The following is a 20,887-nucleotide window of genomic DNA, read 5'->3' on the forward strand; positions in this document are numbered from 1 at the left end:
AGAATTTTATCATGTAAACCTTATTACAATTCCAGTCTCCCTGTGAACACACACATTTGAATTTGTAGATTTAATTCATCGTATAATTCAGTGAATAGGCATTTTCAAAACCTATCACCACACTGAATTAAAGAATATTTTAAACACATAGTATCAAAGCATTTTAAGATATCAGTGCACAGAGCTCTTCTACGGCCTGTGTCACTGACAAGAAAAGATTACCCACCATGTTGGTGAGCAGGTAGTTCAGGATTACCTTTGAGTATTAGAAGTCAAGCAAAAAACAGATGACAGAGGATTGCTTAATGGCTAGGGACCACCCTCCTTTTTATTTCTGCTATTTGAAATGAAAACTGTAGATTTTGCTATAAGTAGTTATTAGGACAGATAAAACTTTATATAAAGTCAATGGTGTAAAATGTAAACCAAACAAAAATACCTTCAGTGATAGAATCTACAAATCTATTAAAATTCTGATTAGCATTTACTTTACAGTTATTCCTGGCCATAATTTTAACATCTAGGAAAGACTGTCCTGCACAAGTCTTCATTTGGAACATATTTTGTAATTTTAACATAATTCTGGAAGAATCCTAAATGCTTATGCAGCCATTTAGTATGGGCTACATCTACACAGCTCTTACTGTTTTCCAGGGTTTTATTCCCTAATCTAGCTGTCACTGTTGTTGATTTGTTTCCACATGCAGGAACAGCTTTAATTTTGTGTCCACACAATATACACAGGAGGATGTTTAGTGCATTGAATTGAAATGCAGCAGAACAACGTGTTGAAAATTATTTCTCTTATCACAATAATTTTTTACAGCAAACCACGCACATCATCTTTAAGAAAATGCAAAAAGCAACAGGGCATCAGAGCTTTGCTGGCTTTATCATGTCTATTAAATACTGCGCTAAAATTGCTACACCATGTGAAGAAGGAGAAGTAAAAGGTTCACTATATAATAATAGCAGCAGCAGCATTTTGCATTTCTCACTTTGGCTTCTGAGTTTTTTTCAAGATTATTATTTTGGTTTATGATGATGGAAATGCAAAAATGTGAACAGGTAGATTTGCACAGCAAGTAAAAATGATAAGGTTGAAAGTAATTTTCCATTTTACAAACTTTTACAGGAGCAAGTTCAAATTTCCTTTTTGCAAACCTATAATACCAGAATACCTCTTGGCAAAATCCATAAATGAAGGTCAGCATTACTAATACAGCAATTTATTTTTCACTGCTGAATTCCTCTTAGGAATTATTGCACATATTTTAAAATAAAATTATTTTCTGGCCAAAATTAAAATGTCCTCATGAACAACACAAATTAATTGTTCTCTCTTTCTTTAAGTAAAATATAAAAAGGAATAAAATGCTTCAGTAGAATTAATACATACAAATGCAAGGTTATTTCGCTTGAGGTAATGTTCTAGGAATCAGTCTCTAAACACCCACCAGAATCTATTGACATAAGTGAAAGGATTACATAAGTCTTAACAGCATGAATTTGGGAAAATTGAACCACTTACAACAGTCAGGGGCTGAAGAAACTACAGACAGGGTACTTAAAGCTATCACTAGTGAAAATCTAAGACTTCACACATATTTTGTACTCTAGAGATGTCAAAAAAAGTTTTCAAATGTTTTATTGACTTTGTTTGTATCTTAAAGTCATGCTTCTACAACAGAACAGAGAACCAAAACCACTTTCAATGGCGAATAAAATAAAAGGTTGAAAGAATTATTTAAATGGACGTTTTTTTCTTGAGATGTAACAGTGAAACATGAGCAAATCAAAACCTAGGTCTGCTTTTTTTTCCATATATCAAAAAGATTAGTGTTGGTTTTAAAAAAAAAAGTTTATTTTCACCACTGTAAATTAAAGACTTGAGCCTTTTTCATGGTACTTATAAAACTGACATAATAACATGCATGGGATGGCTGTGAGAAAGGCAGCATTTCAAACTGCTGAGATTAGTGACACCCACATCAGCCACCTCCAAACAGAGGCCAAAGGGCAACAGCAGGTAAAAGCCTCAAGCACAGCAGGGTTGTCTCAGAACCACTACACAAAAATAAGAATGGACAAGAGGGCAGTGATAAGTCAGAATCTAAATTTAAAGTAAAGACTCGACAGGTAAACAAATAGCAAGGAGACAGCAAAATCACTCCATCTCATCTCATTGAGCTCTTGAGAAAAGGAGCAGTGGGCAAAAGGTTTAATAAGTACAAGTATGGCTTGAACATTGCAGATGTTTAGTCTGTCAATCTGAGTGGGAGTCTGGCATGAGATAACATACAGACTTTCACTTGCCAATGGGATTAGACAGAGGTTTCATGAAGAGAGACTTTGAGTCTACCTACTGATATTTCTTCCAAGTCCCATTTAAGAAAATAAATCCTTTCATGAATTATACCCTTCTATTTCAACATCCCCATCTCTCTGTACAAAACTGTAATTATGTTATTATCTTCAATAACAACTAGCCCGTATTTCATTTGAAATACCATTAAAGCACTAAATATCAGGAAAGATCTAGAGCAGAGCATTCAGATGTGTAAAAGTTAGAAAACATGCCAGTCTGTCACTCTCATTCTGTTCCCATTTGTGGAGCACTGCCTATCTTTTCCATCCTCAACAGCCATGGGGCTGGAAGTTTCTTTTGGGCATGGTCTAGGAAAGTGACAGAAGCCCTGGGAAAATCCATGAAGGAAATAATAGTGCCCCAGGCAATTCACAGTGATTAGATGAATGAAATTACTGAACAGAATTTAAGGGACAGGATCTCCCTTCTCCCATCCTAGGTAGGATATCATTTGTAGACTTGCAGCAGTTTCCACCCACCACTCTTCTGCTATATGAGAGATTAATTTTTATGAATAATTTTTTCATTTCTCAAATGAACGCAGAAAGAGAAAGTAATTTGTATGTGTCAAATCTGTGTACTATGTTATCACACTAAAACTGGCAAAAGAGGTTTGTTTGCTAGACTTACTGCTGGAATAAAAACCTTGCTGAAATGACTGGAGAGATGCAAGAATTTTGAAGACTAACTTACTGAACCCTAGATCATAATGCAGATAACTCCATGTAGCACAGGCTTATAAAGTACATAAATAATCATCTAGAATATCTGAGATCACACCCAAATTTTTCAGACTGCTGCCAGCACTTCAGTGGTAATACTGATCTTGTGCTGTGAATAAGAATGCATTCTGCAGACATGGAAAGACATGGAAACCTCAGGGAGGCCTAGGAGCCAGTTTCTTAATCTAAGATCAAGAAACAACCATCATCTAGGGAAGACCATCATATTTTGAGGTGATAGGATCAGGAATCACCTGCACAGAAACTACCAAAAGCTGTAAAAAAGATTTTATTTTAGATCTTAACAGAAAATGACATCTGAGATGCTTCTTTTTATGAAAGGTGAATAAAAATACCTTCAAAACCTAAATGTGACATTGCATAGGACTGAAGGATTACATTATCACGAACTACAACAGTAATGGCTTTGACAAAATACCTACTTTGATCATATGTTCCAATACACTTAGCCAGTAAATAAATAGTATGGCTCAGTCTTAAAAGGTTAGTCAAGAAAGTTGTTCTAATAAAATAATGTCATATAGTACATCTTTGCCTACTAACAAAAAAACCCACATTATGTAGCATCTGATCCAAAGCTCACTGAAGTTAGTAGGAATTCAGAGTCTTCCAAAACTTCAAGTAATTTCACGATTATAAGCCGCACTGAGTATAAGCCGCACTTCTGGGTGTCAGTAACTTTTCGTTCTTTGTCCGTACATAAGCCGCACCTGATTATAAGCTGCACGTTACAATACAGAGTGTGATAAAAGGTATCTGTTCTATCACCATCTGTTGAGGGTGCGGGCAGTGATCCTTATCTCCACGGCAGATATTTTGCTAATGGGTCATCCATTAAAACCAGACGGGGCATTGTTCTTTATCTTTTCACACCCCATCCTTCCTCCAGCGAGTCATTTTCTGCTAATGGTCCATTGAGTCCCACTGTGTGACTGATAAAATTACTGCATCCCATTGGAAGTTGCTCCAGCCAGGGGGAAGAGTCCAACATTTCTTACCAAGATAAAAACAGAGCTTTTGGGACACTAAGGGAGCCCCTTTCTCCACTGGACTCCAGAGGAAAACCAGATTTCTCTACATCACCACTGGACCTCCAGAGGGAAACTGCAAATGGTGCGGCTTATAATTGTGAAATTACTTTATTTGCATAGGCCAGGAAACACAACACTAACATTATTAATAAACTCTACCCTTCAAAAAAACAAACAAAAACAAAATGAGAAAGCAAGAAAAGAGAGAAAAATCCTTTAGAAGAAACACCCTAAACCCAGTTGCTTTCTCACCCAGTGTGACCATTTTACGTTGCAAAATCCATCTCCAGCAATGGCTAAAATGTATGAGGGAAAGCTCATAGAACTGACTCTTCTGCTACACATTTGCAGCTCTCAGCATTTACCGTGGAAATCCTGAGCCAAAACCCATCTGGATCTCCCTATTGAGCATTTACCAATGAAACTGTATTTCACTAAGTTGCTATATCTTCTCTTGCTCTCACTCACAATTAAGGTCTCCACTGCATTTCATGCTCTACAACAGAAGTTCTACAGTTACCTTCTCCACTGAAATTTCAAACCACTTCTTCATGTTAAACTGTTGTATGGTCACTTCCCATATGAGAAACAAAAATAATTGTATTCTATTAAACTTTTATGCTAATTGTTCTAGTCTAGCAGTTGCCTTCTATCCATCCACCCACTCCCCCCAAGCTGAAGAAATTTTGTTTACTTGGGTTTTCTTCAAATGGCCACCGCTCTGTGTCCCTGATTACAGGGTATGCTTTAACAGCTTGGGCAGTATTCAAGATATGGGCGCACCATGCGATCACTACATGCTTTAAAATGTTCCTAAATTCTCCCTTTTGATAATCTCCAAAATTCTGATTCTCCTTTTAATCACACCAGCACTGAGATGATGTTTGCAGGCTCACAACAACTCTCAAATCAAGTATCAACAGCCTCTTGTATATATATATATAGTCATGGCCTCACTCAGCTTCAAGACCACCAACATTTTCCCTTCCTCAATCCTGTCTTTCATCTGAATTTATTGCCTCAATACCTATGATGGGATATCCTCCTTTTTATTTAAGAGTTTTATAGCATAATCTCCTGGGTTCTGAACTCGACATTTTAATTCCTTTTATACCCATAATGCCTTTCAGACGGCATTTAAAATAGGACAGGCAACTCATATCACTAAAATACGTACATCTCTCCAGTGACTCTCTAAAGTGGATCATAAGAATCAGCTCATATGTTTCCCAATGTTAGAAAAATCCCTGCTTTGTAGTTGTAAATTCTACAATTTACAATTTATAATGTCCCCTATTTTTGACAGTTCTGCATAATTATGTAACCATAAACAATTGCCATCTTCCTCCAAGCCTTCCCTTTAATCAGGCCTAATGTCCTCCTTGGTATTTCCAATAATAACATGTTTATTAAAAAGTCATACACACAACACCTTACCTTTGATGCCATACGCATGAACAGTGAGTTTTGATCCTCTGCTGTTCTCATCTTCTCATTTTTGACCAAATCCTTCAGGTTCATACTATCATCATCCTGAAAATACCTTACTCTCTCTTTATCTACATGAGTAGGCATCTGGAAGCAAACGCATTAAAAATAAATATTAACCTAATGAGAAAGATGAGCTATGAAATTCAGATCCTAACAATTTCAACAAGTTCAAAGAATCATGAATCAAGCTAAGCAGATCCAAAACAACTGGGCTAAGAGCTCTATTTTATCTAAGGAGAAAAACATCCTTCCCTTCCTTCAATTGCATCAGTATGTCTAAATAAAAATATAGCCTCTTCACAAAGTCACTATATCCTTAACATCCTTAAGATATCAGAGCTACAACATCACCACCCAGGAAAGATACACAGTACTTCACTGAAACAGTTAACTGGCTCATAAAAATGAAATATTCTAAAAAGTAATATTCATTGTTGATAACTCTAAAACTTTTGTAAAGTCACAGACATTACTAAAACACAGTAATCACAGACAGTACTGAAAACTTGGGTGAATATGGTACCTCTGGGAAATGCTGCTTTGACAGAGTGCACAAGAGAACAGAGATGTCCCTTAGGATAGGACTAAACTAAATTCTAGAGAAGCACAGGAAGTGGTCATTAACATAAAGCAGGATAGCATTTTCCAAAATGGAAACAACAGGATGAGAACAACAAATTCCTCACCCTCTCGTGTCTTTCACTTCTCCACAGCAATGTTGCAAACTGATCTGTTCTACTAATCAAGAATGCTTGCTAGAATTATGAGATAGAGTCACCTCCTTTTATCTCAAAAAGATCAAAGTGCTACTGTATTTACTATTGGAAGCAATTATCCTAAGAATAAAACACTGCTCCAGCTTCCAAGCTTCTTATTGTTCCCCAAAGCACTTTTTTACAAAGATTAGTTCATAATTATTATTATCATCAGTACCCATATTTTTTATTAGAACTAAAGTGAAATTAGCCCCTGAGACCTGAGTATCTCAGGAAAATCTTTCTTAATTCGGAAATATTCAGCTCTGCTAATCTTTGTTGTTTACATAACTTTATGTAACATAAACTAAGAGACTGTAATAATGTTTCCTTGAATGTGCATGTAAATAAGCCCTAAAGTGATCCCTTGGGAAACATAATCTGAAAATAAACTGAATATATGCTTAATAAATATGTACCCGAATACTTAATTATAATCATCTTACAAAAGGAACTTTTAAACTACCTATTGACATTCTGATAAGATACTCATTAATTATGGCATCATAAAAGTAAAACTATAAAATCATTTAGAATTGCAGTTCAACATCCAGATTTGTAAAACTTACCATCTGCTGCTTTCTTCGTCCTCCTTTTGGCTCCAGTGGCTCCGTTGGTCCCATCACAGGCCATGCCCTTCCACTTCCATCTGTTCTGACAAGGACCACTTGCTCATCTTCTTGAAGGCTTGAAGCCTACATCAGATTTTAAGACATATTTTAAAACAGATGGTACAGACAAGCCAAAAGAAATACCTAATTCATATTAAATAAAAGCTTAAAATCCTAAAGATTAAATAACAGATTCTTTACATTTTGTGTGTTCAGTATAATTCAAAGCAGACAGTTTCACTTTAGTGAGTATTCTTTTCAAAAAGAAAAAGGTATTAAAAATACATTCAATTAGTTAAGTGCAGAGTTTTTCTTTCCAAAAGAACCAAGTTTGTAATCTTGGTTTTTTCTCATAAAGCTTTATCTCCAGAAGACATACAATGCTTCCGGAACAGTTAAACAGATAATATTGAATTAATATATACCATCATCATTATAATGCTGGATTCCTGAAAACCATCTGAAAAGCTAGAGTCCATTACCAATTCTTTTGTGGATTGGGGGTGTGGAGAATGACCACCCTCACCTCAGCCCCCCAAAAAGTTATAGAACCTGTCTTCATTGAAAGTCCTTCACAGGGTGTTCTCAAATTTAAATAAGGATATATATACATACACATAGAGGGGGAAAAAAGGCAGAAATTCTTCACTAAAAAGTATTTCACTACCTAAAATGTTAAGAATAATTTTTAAAATAATTTAAAAGCCTGTGAACTTCCTGATTATATTCCAAAGATGTTTAGGTAAATAAGTTGATTAAATTAGAGCATATAATGGGGTCACCACTTAATCAGATGGTATTAGGACAGCCTTTGTCAAATCTTATAAACAACTTCATTAATCTCCATTTCAAGCTATTTTCTACCAAACCGCCTTCCACCTGCCATCCTTGCCTAAAGAAAGCTTGTCCCAGAAACCCAAATAAAGTGTGGAAAATCTGCAGGTGCTGAAGTATACTTTAACAGCTTAATTTCATTTTTTCCAAGGAAAGTCACATGAAGTTATAAGTTATGGACCAAAAAGCTGTCTGGGTAAGCCTCTCTCTTCTAGAATGCCAACAGCAAGTCTCATTTTGCAAAGCAAACCAAGATGTCCAGTACCACTTTGGTTCCAATAACAACAGCGACATTTTCAGAGAATATAACACAACTTATTTCCAGAATCAGCCAGATACATGTTATCTGCCTGTAACCTGTACCTCATATGCTACTTTTTCACATGGTAAGGGCTTTTGTCTCTATTGGGAGGGGGAGAAAAGGTGGTTCATCACAATATGAAAAAAAAAGGCTGTGTGCATTTACCCCACACATGTCATGTGATAAAAAGGTCACAGCTGACTGACTGAGACACAAACAGCCAGATTGTGGGGACCAAGTTTTCAGGTCATCACTATGCCATAAAACCGTATTTACAGCAGATATGGAAAGCAAAGATGAAGTTAACATCAATGAGGAAACTTCTCAAATGCCACAATTCCTTTAAAACTTGGGTAACTTTACAAGTTTGGAGGTTGAACACATAACCATAGATATTGCATGAAAACTCAAAAATCCAGAACATTGCTAATCAGTCTGAAATGATACAGACCTTTGTAGAGGATAAAACCCCACCTTGTTCTAAACTCACCATATCCATATGACCAAGTAAAGATACAAAACTCTCCCAAGAGCACTAGTCAAATCCACACAGCAGACCCTTTACTGTTTTCAGTGAATAATCTACCACTTCTGAAGGGTCCTGTTTATGTGAAATCCTCAGTCAGGAGCATCTTTCCAATTATTCAGCTCCTTTTACCCGCTGCCTGTATAGAGTCTCCAAAATTATGCTAACTTCAGGTCTCTCCCGCCCCACACCTTTGTGCTACTGAGAAAAGAAAAAGGATGAACTTTTCCATGCCCAGTCTCTAAAGTTTAACCTCACTGCATACATGACATTTAAAAAATACAAATCATTAAAACCAATAGTGATTACAACAGCAGTGCTTCAAAAACTGTGAAGAGTAAATACCAGATTCTTGTATCAACTTACAAACATTCAGCTCCTTTTAAAGACATCCATCCCAAAATTTGTCTTCATTAAAATTCTTAATACAGACATTTCAAAAAGGATGGCATTGATGTACAGGCTGTTATTTTCCCAAAAGTTAATGAAATTCACAAGGTGTTCTACATGTCAGACTTTGCCTTTGAAGAAGGGCTCGAAAATGTTAGATCCAAGCAACATTTGCACTTCTGCACTCTCTTTTTTCCCCACCATTTCTGCATGCTTACACACTAACATATAGTTATGTTAGTGACAAGCAGTAGAAGAGTATCTTCTGGATCCAAACCATGGAACAAGTTAGGACAGGAACAGGGAATGGAGAGGGGAGTAATAGATGTAATGCATACTGAATTCTTTGAGTCAGAACCCTTCAGCTGGCAAGGTTTTGTCTGCTTTATGAGGGCTTGAGGTTTATTCTCCCTAATTTACAGGAGTCCTGAGTCCTGACACAAAGCATGTAATATAGACTTTAATGTATTTAGATTTAATATTCCAGAGGGGGAAAAAAAGCAAAAAATTATAGCAATTTTTAGCTTTAGAACACAAAGTACAAAAAACCAGAAGTGGTCCTTCAATGAGAGGTTAAAGGAAACAGATAAAAGGATAAAATAATTATGGACAGTATGAAGAGTAATGTGAAGTCATGTTAGAGACTAACAGCAAATGCAAACTAGGAATCAAAATGAATCCAATGGATGCAAGCCAAACATGATTATTCATAAGATTAAAAATGTTATTAGAGGTAAAGACATCCTTCAGAACTCAAAAAAACTATCTAAATAGAACGGACTTAAACATACAGCATAACAGAAAGTTAATTGTATTCAGGCAAAAAATTGATTTTTTAGGAGAATCTAACAATAATTTGTAAAGCTATTTCTAAACACATCAGAAGGAAAAAGCTTTCTGATACAGAAAGATGCTCAAGTGGTTACAGCATTATCAGAAGGTGACATTTGAATAATATATTAATTAATTGTATTTTATTTAATAACACTTTTTGAAAGAAAAAAAGAAAAAAAAAACTAGAACAAACTTTAGAAATCATCTTTAAACTGAAATAGCAGTAAAAAGTTTTTAAGTAAGCTGCCATGAGGTAATGGTTTTCACTAGAGCTTCCAAAACATAATTTCAATATATAATGTCCATGACCTTCAGCATATACTGCATCCCTTGAACAGTCTCAGTGCAAAAATAATGAAAAGTGGCCAATACAATAAAAAGTTTTAAAATGTGCCAGTGGTTGATCCTGGGAATTCTGGGGCAATATCTCTAGCATTTGTAAGGGACAAGTTCACACAAGTATACTAAAAATTAGACTTCCTCTACACTTGAACAATTGCACCATACCGAAAAAGAGCCTTTGCAGAAAAATCCACAACTCATAGAAGTAACAGACTTTTTCAAAGGAGTGTGGATTTCCATCTGACTGTAAGAGTTACTTAATGTTCTCTTTTTAGTTATTGATATTTTCTTTACATTTGCATTGCCATGACTGTACGACATGCTATATGGTAACACAATGTAATCATTGTGACATAATAAATACTCATTAATAATTATGATCAGATAAATAATATTTCTTTTTAAGTACAACATAAGTTTAAAAACATACATAAAGTATTTTTACTATACCTATTGCTAAATGTTAAAATTGAAACTGGAGAAGAGGCTCAGTCATTATCCCCGAATCTTGTGATGATTCCTAAACAAACAATATAATTTACAGTCTGAAATGAATAAAAATAGTGTCTATTTCCAGAATGACAGGGGAATTGTTTGTTGCCAATAATTATGGAACATGACTTTTTACTTCAGGTCAATTAAATATGCAAAGTACACAGTTGGTCTCACCAAATGTACAAAGTGCTATACAGCAATTAACACTCAACTGAACAAAACAAGAAGACAAGTCTGGTTTTGAAAGACAAAAGCTTTAAATTACATACATAAATAAATAAGAGACAGATCTGTAAAATATGTTTGAACCCTCCAGAGATTATCCCTGTTCCATAATCCAGCAGGAGGAAGAGGAAATCTTCTGCCACACCAGGTGCACAGCTTAATTTGAGGAACAGACATTGGAGCAAGTGAACAAATGGAGTAATGAGGCCAAGTATCTGAGATAAGATCCACTCAATTAGAACTGTTTTTCAATGCTAATAGCTAAAGGGGATAAATAAAATTGTAATAGTCAGTATATTGTGGGATAGGGAACAACTAAAGCTAAAAAAAAAAACCCCTTTTTTGTAATTACTGAGCCAACAAAAAGCTGGATGCTGCATGATTTGAAAGCTTTCTGCAAATGTTTACTGAGAGCTACATTCAAGTGGTACAAGCACGGAGTAATGAAGGAATAACAAAGGAACAGTCCTCAGCAAGGAACAAGCCTCTTCAACCAAATGCCAGTTTTGTCAAATCAGATGCTATGTTAAGCATTCCACCTGTTTCCTTTCCCCTACAGTCTCTGGAAAATGCGAATGCTTTGAATATTGCCTTATTCCTCTATTGGAAAAGTCTGTCCTTACTTTATAGCATCAGTAAGTATCTGAAAGATATCTAGCACTTCTCAGAGTGCTGGACTCAGCTATTTCTTCCATCTACTGTCTCCTGTTCTCTTCCATTACTCCTTGTCCCTTTCTAGTTACCTTCCTCTTAGGCTGCATTCACACAGAATCACCAGTTACTAAAAGGATGAGTAAATCCCGTGTAGAAAGAGCATCTGCCTCCTTCAGTACTATGGGCACCATGTCTCATATTCAGGAGTCATTTTATTCCCAGCCTGGTGTCCCCAAGTAACAAGTCTCAAAGCATCTAAGCTCCCCTTCAGGCTCTAATATTTGTTGTGAATAGCAGCACTGCAATCTTCAACATAATGCTTATAAAAATCAGGAGGTTAACTATTCTCTATAGCAAGACTGAGGTTTGCAACTCACAGGAAGGCAAAATTGAAATGGTCATAGGTCTGTAACAGCAGATAAAAGCCGTATCTTTGATTTGAGTTTCTTAAAGCCAAAATAAGACTAAGAGAATTAGCAGCATGAGGAAGGAAAGCAAAAGCAAGCTTCTAAAAACTTGGTTAAAAATTTCAGCATTTCAAGAAAGATATCATAAATATATTAATGAATCACTATTACACATTAAAAAGGTGCTAACAGAGTAATGGGATTTTTAAAAGGTTTTACAAGATCAGAAAGTTGGACTGCCATAATTAGGCTGTTGTGTTTAACAGTGAAGAGAAGTATTAGAAAATCCAATGCAGGCTGCAACACAGAGGTGAACTATTCTACAGCAGAACATCTGTATCAGGTAGTGTTTGGTTTCTGTGTAAAGCATGAGACTAAAAAAACCCCAAAAACTCAAAACCATGCAAAAGGATTAGGTCTCTATCCCTTCTATCTGCCAGAGAGTGACACCCGTTAATAAAACAACATGTAAAAAACTTCATTTGTTCTTATTGATACAAAGGCAGTTGTCCCTTAAAATTCAGCAATTCTATGCTCTTATACTACAAAAATATTACTTTGGCTAAACTGTTTATTACTCAAAATAGTTTATTAAACCGTTATTAATCTCCTCTTTACAATGAATGCCTCTGATCAGCCCTGCATGCGGAAATCTTTCTATTTCTGCTCAGTACTTATTTTCTTTGAGCATCTTTAAGATAGGGTGATCAGAATATCATGTCTTGAATAGAATGGTCACACACACATATCTAAAGTAAAATTCAGTAAGAGTCATACTGCCAGCCTGTAGAAGAAAAACTGCAACTAGTAACATATAAGTTAAAGCAACTTGTAATGTGTCTGTCCAAACACCTAGTGATGCACCGAGAAATGGGAAAAACTAAAGCACTTAAGTCTAACGTTAAAATAATACTGGGTTTTCAGGAAGCTATATAGCCTCGAAAATACAACTTTAAAAAAAGTCCTAAATATTCCATTTGATACTCTAAATTGTTACCTACACTTTGAAATGGTTACAGTAATTTCACGATTATAAGCCGCACCTGATTATTAGCCGAACATCCCGGTGTCTTGGGTTACAATACAGAGTGTGATAAAAGGTATCTATTCTATCACCATCTGTTGAGGGTGGGGGCAGTGATCCTTATCTCCACGGGAGACATTCTGCTAATGGGCCATCCATTGAAACCAGGCAGGGCATTGTTCTTTATCTTTTCACAACCCATCCTTCCTCCAGTGAGTCATTTTCTGCTAATGGCCATTGAGTCCCCCTGTGGGACTGATAAAATTACTGCATCCCATTGGAAGTTGCTCCAGACAGGGGGAAGAGCCCAACATTTCTTACCAAGATAAAAACAGAGCTTTTGGAACACTAAAGGAGCCCCTTTCTCCACTGGACTCCAGAGGAAAACCGGATTTCTCCACATCACCACTGGACCTCCAGAGGGAAACTGCACCTTGTACAGGAGCACTGCTTCAACTGAATCACATCTGTCACTGCAGGAGGATGCAGCCACCATGGAATGGGACTGCTACCAACACCCTGCCTGACGGGGTGTCAGGTTGTACTCTGACTTTGTCAGGGTTTGGAATTTGTTTCTTTGTAGTACTGTATTTCTATTTTAATTTCCCTAGTAAAGAACTGTTATTCCTAATTCCCATATCTTTGCCTGAAAGCCCCTTGATTTCAAAATTCTAATAATTTGGAGGGAGGGGGTTTACATTCTCCATTTCAAGGAGAAGCTCCTTTCTGCCTTTCTCAGCAGACACCTGTCCTCCAAACTAAAACAGCAACTTCTTGTTCTTTGTCCATATATAAGCCGCACCTGATTATAAGCCGCACTTCCAGGTTCGGACCAAAATTTTAGTCAAAATGGTGCAGTTTATAATCGTGAAATTACTTAGCCACATCAATGAGCCACTGCAGGAATGATATGCAAGAAAACTAGTAAAAATGTAATGACTAAGTGGCCTGTTTTTACTGCGAGAACATCTGACACAAAACATACACTCAGACCACAAAAAAGAGAAGTATTGCAGCATGTTGGTTCTTAAGTCCACAGATTTCTATCTCATCAAGTGATTTAACACAGTGGAAGGGTAAATATAGCAGTAAAAATATGTAGAAATTTAACATGTTGTTGAGAGAAAAACAGCCAGAAAAAATGGCACCATCAGTTAAAAGTGCTGCATGGCACTTGGATATGATTTTAGTCTCCCATGTTAAAGCATACTTTTGGAAGTTTTCATATTGTGAGTTTGAACTCTAAGAAGTTTTAGCCATTCTGGCCTTTTATACTTTTTACATGTACTGAAACTGTAAGGTATTTTACATCATTTAGTTACTGATACAATTTCTCCAACATGTTTTAATTGCAAAAGCCAATTTCCTATAAATTACATTCAGGAAGATAAACCACTTTGTCTTATAAGTCTTTGTCTTACATAATTGTATAATTCTCTCTTACTGACATCAACAAGAATATTCAGGAAATATACTGATCAATAACAGCATACACCTATTAATTTTTTAAAGTATATACTAATGATATGAAAGTTGTTCTGCAGAAGTATACCCCCCTCATTATTCCATGTTACATTTAGAGCTAGTCAAGTCTGTATGGAAAACACAAACTTTTTCTGGAGAAAGAATGGCACAGCCATCTTGCAGACAAGATTCACGTGTGAATCAGGAAATGTAATGAGCTGAAAACATCTGAGAGTAAACAGCCATGATCAATCTGTTGCTGTATCCCCCCATCATCTGAAGTCCCATATAAAATCTCAGATTTCTACTGTGCATTTAGCGAGGATCATTAATCCTCAGTCTGCTAGTTTCAATACAAGTGTCTCACCTATACTTTTCTGCAAAACAATTTTAAATAATTTCTAAAGGATTCTTTATATATGGTAAGTCTATAAGCATTCCTACAGCTGTATTTAGTTTCTGCACTGCTAAAGTCAGAATTAAAGTTATGAAAACATATTATGCATAAATCTGCCAACCAAATATTTTCATTGCAGAAAAATATCTGTGTTTATAGTCTCAATTCCCAAACCTAAAATAAAACAACCTGGCACACTTGCAATTTTGAATGTTAACTTTCAGGGTGATTCGGCTTTTGCTTTGTTTTGTTTGTTTAGCACTGACTTGATTTCTTTTTAAATAAAAAACTCCACACATCAGAAGCATTATTTTCCTTCTTTCTTTCACTTCCTACTCTGAACTACTAATCACTATCTAAATTTTACATGTATACACACATATACACAAAAACACATATAAACACACACCACATTACTTTGAGATACAGTCTCTTTCTTCAAGGAATTGCTGTTGTTTTTAAGCTATTTGTGAACAGGTCAATCTTGAAAACATTTGAAAATAAATATACATTCTTGTTTTTCCCATTATCATTACTGGGACCAATAGAACATTATTTCAGGTTTATTTCACATCTGATTCCTCTCAGCTACTTACTCCTAATGTCACATGGTTTACTTGTCTCAGAATAGCAAGTGCATGACAAATAATTTCTCTGGATAAAGATCCAGCATGTTCCATCCTGTCTCTCCTAATGGAGAACAATATACAACGGGATGCAATGGATGACGTTTCATAGAATCAGAGAATGTTAAGGGTTTGGAAGAGACCTTAAAGACCATCTAGTCCCAACCCCCAGCCATAGCCAGGACCTCCCACTAGACAAAGTTGCTCAATGCCTTGTCTAACCTGGCCTTGAACACTGCCAGGACTGGGACATCCACAACCTCCCTGAGCAACCTGGTGCAGTGTCTCACTACACTCATAGTAACAAAATTATTTCTAATATCTAACCTAAATTTTTCCTCTTTCAATTTGTACCCATTACTCCTTGTCCTATCACCACAGTTCCTAACAAAGAGTCCCTCTCTGGCTTCTCTGTAGGCCTCCTTCAGACAAGTAGGATTTGAGATTTAAGCCAAGCTGCTTTATTCAGTTTCTTTTCTCAAAAACAGCATTAGTTCTTCAAAAAGAATTTTAAAAATATTATTTATATTGAGCTAGTTTCCCTAGAATTCTCCCTGAGTCTGGAGTCTAATAAACCTCAGGAATCCAAATTAAACATCAGATCTTCAATACATCAAAAATCATGTTCAGATAGGAGGTGTTGGAAACATATTCAACTTTATTATTTATACTCAAGAAGAATAATTAAATAAAAATAGCAGAAGCACTTGAAGTACATGGAGTTCTTAATATTATGAAGGTTTTCACTAAAAGATGAGTTCCACTTATGACATAAAACCCACTGAATTAACTTTCCCCTACACTATAAATCTACTCCACCTAGGATGCACAAGCAATGGCCTGGAGTCTGTTACTCTTACAGATGTAACAGGTAGCCTAGAAAAGGTTTTCTTCTTTAAAGCAGCATCATGTCAGCCATTGCAAAGCGAAACGCTGTGCCTGCCAAAATTCAATTCTTACTCTACAGTTATCTCCTATGGCCAAGAGGCTTCACAGAAGCACTGAATACTCTTCAGTAGAAAAATACTCATATTAGACCAAAGACTGAAAGACTTCCACAGAAAATTCAGTTATTCAAATGAAGATTTTATGTGATTAAATAATTCATATTTTCCCTACATATTCCCAAATGTATAACAGAAGAGCCTATAGCTGTTTCTATTTTTCAGAACTCTCTCCTTTCAAATAATCAGTGACACTATGCCCTACCATGTTATTCTGCTTAAAGTACCATCTTCTAGCTTTCATTCAATTTTGTATTGATTTTGTCTTTCAAATGCAATTCATCATTATTGAAAACTGTCTCCAGCATTTGCTCAGCAGAGACTACTTTCTGTTCCCTGCATACTAATTATGTTCTATGGAATACAGAAAAAAGCTTAGGGTTGAGAAGCTTTTCTTCTAAGTCATACTTCATCTGGGATTGAAAACAGTTTTAAAAGATGCATACTCTTGCATTATATTCATCCACCACCATGTTGCTGGACTAGATGTTCATGGTAAGTCCCTTCCAAAGGATATCTTCTATATTCTGCCTCTTCCTCATTTAAATTTTTACCTTCCAATTTTTGTACCGAAAATTATGTGCCTCAAAGGAGAGGTAATGTTCCAGATACAGTTTGTGAAACAAAAATACTGAATAAAAAGTATAAATTACATCAGTTGGGACTGGTACTGACAATGGTAGAGGTGACATCCTCATAACCAGTGTAATAAAATCTAGAGCTATGTAGCACTTTCAGAACAGAAATACAAACTGTATTTAAGAGGTCAACTATGAACACATGGAAGTTGTTTTCTAAATGCTGAAGTCTCCACAATTTTCTGCTGTCTCCTTACATTCAATAGGTATCATTCTCATCACCTATCCCAATCCAGAAACCCTATGGTACAGCAGCCTTCTCTTTACACAGTTTCACTAGAACTCAAAGTGCAGCCTTGCTTTCTCAAAATGCCCATGACAAATCAGACAATAAGCATCTGAAAATAAACATAATTTCATCTATCCCAAATTAAATCAAAAGTTTTTTGATTTCCATAGACCCTGAAGGTTGTCTCCTGCTCAAACTTAAAGACAAAACAAGCACAACCTAAATGTGGCTCAGTTAAGTACAATACCCATTAAGACCCCAAATTCCATTAACAGGTAATTTAACTGCATTCATGCTAAAATTTACAGGGTTACATAGTTAAGGCAACCTGCAGTGAACAACAGAGGGGTTCTACCCAAGGTGACACTTGTGAACTATATCAGCTGAGAAACAGTATTTTTAAACTCTAAACATCAGTGTTTGTACTTCACAACCACATTTTTTGAGATTGCTTGGGGTAGAATTCTTGTCTAAGTCAAAAAAATTACAAAACCAGTCACTAAGTCACATTGTAAAAGCTATATTTGCCTCTACTCTCTTACAAACAAAATAAAATTATGTAAGATTAAAATAGGATTTAAGCTAGCACTTTATAGTACCTTCAGTCTGTAGTTTCTTGATCACTTCAAAGCAGAATAAACCAGCACCTCTATCAAAAGAATTGATCCTGTCCTCTATACAAACCCCAGCCATTCATACACCCCCCTTATACTGGACTAAGTCTTCACTCAGTCACACAGGGAACAGAATTGGGAAATTGATCCAGGACCAATTAATTAAGAAAAAAAGCTTCCTAGGGAGATGTATTCAAAATTGCCTTCACTGCTTCCTGATTTATCGCCCTAGTTCTCCCAACAGAAATTGAAATAAGGCAAGGTTACATTTTAGGACATCCCAGCATGACACTGGTCATGCTGCTCCACAGAAGCAGAGACAGACCCGCCTGAAACGAAATGCTTCATATTTGCTACTGATAATGGAGGCAAAGCTATCAAACTTTGGGACAAATAAGATATCCATTTGGAAAAGCATTTCTCTGGAAACTGCTTCAGGTACCTCACTTGCAACAAACCTAGCTAAAGTGGCTGAGGCTGGTGCTTGGGTGGTCTATGCCACAGAAAGGCTGAGTCCTGCAGAGTCAAACACACCTTCACAAATCAGTTTCCCTTGTGTTATGGGATGGTTTCTGAACATCTGGGCTGTTAAGACACACAGTGTGACACAGTTGGCTCTCAATACACATGAGTACCAAACATATCCTGCTTGTGTCCCTGAAGTCAAAACCAATTCAAAGCTGTAAAATCAGTAAGAATATCCGGGCATCACAAAGACAGGGCTTAGGACAGAGAAACTGTAAGCTCTGCTGGACTTCTGACACTCAAACACCATGTAATACAGACTAGAAAATGCCAGGAAAGAGGCACAGGCAAGGCATATTCATAAATATTTACATTTGGTATTACTACAATAACTGTTAGTTGTAAAAACGCTTTAATTAAAAATTAAGATAAAAATCAGAATATGGTTGAAGACCAGGCCTGGCCAAAATTGTTATCCATTACTCAATACCCACGGAATAGGTGTCCACCAACATTTCTGAGGCCCACCCACAACATATTCTTTCATCCCAATTTTAAAATCTGAATGGATTTTTTCCTGTGTAATTACACAACTCCAGTCTGCTTTATTTAGGGGGTTTTTTTTTACATATATGAAAAACATGCCAAAGAACTGCATTGCAATGAAGCAAATCTACCTACACAGAGCTTTTGTAATTTTAAATTTTTGTGAATTCAGACTGTGAGACTTAAATACTATTGTCACAAGGTAGTCAGCAGAGACCACACATTATAATTCAGTTCAGTTTGTCTTCTAAAGACAAATACTAGGTGGTATATGAGGTCTGACACAAAGCCCTTTTGGATAAAAAAAAGTTAATGACTTTTCAAACTCAGCTCACTAGCAGCTGAATTTTCACGGTGGAATTGGGGTCAAATTGAACAAGAATATTAGGTTTTGCCTAGGAATTTCCTCTCTATCATGAGGACAGAGCTCACAACTTAAGATATTGACCCTGTTTCCTTATATCAGTGCTGGTAGAAAAGAAGCTTCCTTACATTTCTCAAATACCACCCTTCAAAAGGAGTAACATTTGAAGTGCCAGCTTCTTCAGAGACAGCAGTTATGTAATAGCCAGCACATATCACTTTCATTTTAATGGAAGACATATATCCTTGCTGAGGAAATATTATGAGGAAAAAAACAAACCACTGAATTTGCTAAAGCACCATGGAAAAAGTTTTGTTTGCCAGCAAAAAGTACAATTCCATTTGGACAGTCACTCACCTGAAGTCACACTTTCTAATGTTCCTAAGTACATCTGATGTTCTCTAATTCAGCTGCTACCGGTATCATACCTTGGTGTTAGTGCAAAGAAAAGAAAAATGTTTTTCCACTTACCTCTCTGCCAGCCTTTGCTGGAATCTGCCCTTGAGTCTGTCTCAGCTTGCGAGCATTGTCAAGTTCTGCTTGAAGTTCTGAAGCTAAATCCTTCAAAGAAAGTGGTAGCACTCCATTAGTTTAACTATCTTAAACTTTTAGGAGAGTTTAATATCAAAATGAACTATTTATTTCAATTTTTGTGTTTAGATATATCATTTAAACTCTAATGGCAGAAAAGACTACAGAAAATGTTAACATAATTCACACAACTCTTTACAGGATATAACATGAAAAAAAGTTCAGAATAGCGGCATCTGAAGTGTAGAAACAAGTATTGCCATAAAAATACCAGTAAAAGTATTCTTAAACATTATTAAGTTCTACTAATAAATGCTTTGCATAACTAAGCATAGATATTACTTCCTGTATAGGAATAAATAAGGAATCATGAATACATCATGTCCTTTTTTTCTCTTGTACACACACATACACACCTTTACACACATACACCAGCTCTATGAGCCTAGGGAAATACCTCTCAGAAATTTCTGCTATGAAGTTTTGCATCTCTCCACACTCCATGTCCAACTTCTGCACTTCAGATCTTATTTTGAGAATTAAAATGTACAAGAGGTAGAAAATAAGAACTGTTTACAGTCTTGTGCAAATTGGTTTTGATGGTCCTGCTCCATTACCCATCTGCCTAAATGAAATATCTCAGAATATCCTGGATTGCTAGGAATTGCCAGCCTATCAACCCATAAAGAATGGAACCATTTACACTCTAACCCCTCTGCCAGTGTCACTGACTGGACTGCAACCATCATGTCCATGCTCGCCGCCCCACAATTAAGTCGTTTGATCAACACCAGGCAGCAAATCAGCAACAAAAATAGATTCAGAATTCATTTGGCCCACATGGTCAACCTCGAGCTCCAGCCAACAGGACATGCTATCACATACCATCTGTTCTGGTGTGAGGGGATGAACTTGCTTAAACAAGCTGCATTTTCAATTTGATTAGAGAAACACCATGAAAAATATTTAAAATGTCAC

General features: G+C 36.2%; 1 protein-coding gene across 1 annotated transcript in view; it reads right to left on the reverse strand.

Annotated features, from left to right (window-relative positions):
- CWF19L2 (CWF19 like cell cycle control factor 2) overlaps window positions 1–20,887 on the reverse strand; it is a 65,218-nt gene that overhangs the window by 16,025 nt on the left and 28,306 nt on the right. Inside the window, exons 10-12 of the mRNA XM_033052912.1 lie at window positions 19,850–19,939; window positions 6,958–7,083; window positions 5,580–5,717 (exon numbers count right to left, since the gene is read on the reverse strand). Of these exons, the coding sequence (XP_032908803.1) occupies window positions 5,580–5,717; window positions 6,958–7,083; window positions 19,850–19,939 (354 nt within the window). The remainder of the gene's footprint in view (window positions 1–5,579; window positions 5,718–6,957; window positions 7,084–19,849; window positions 19,940–20,887) is intronic.

Source organism: Catharus ustulatus, chromosome 2, assembly GCF_009819885.2.
Source record: "Catharus ustulatus isolate bCatUst1 chromosome 2, bCatUst1.pri.v2, whole genome shotgun sequence".
Lineage (NCBI taxonomy): Eukaryota > Metazoa > Chordata > Aves > Passeriformes > Turdidae > Catharus > Catharus ustulatus.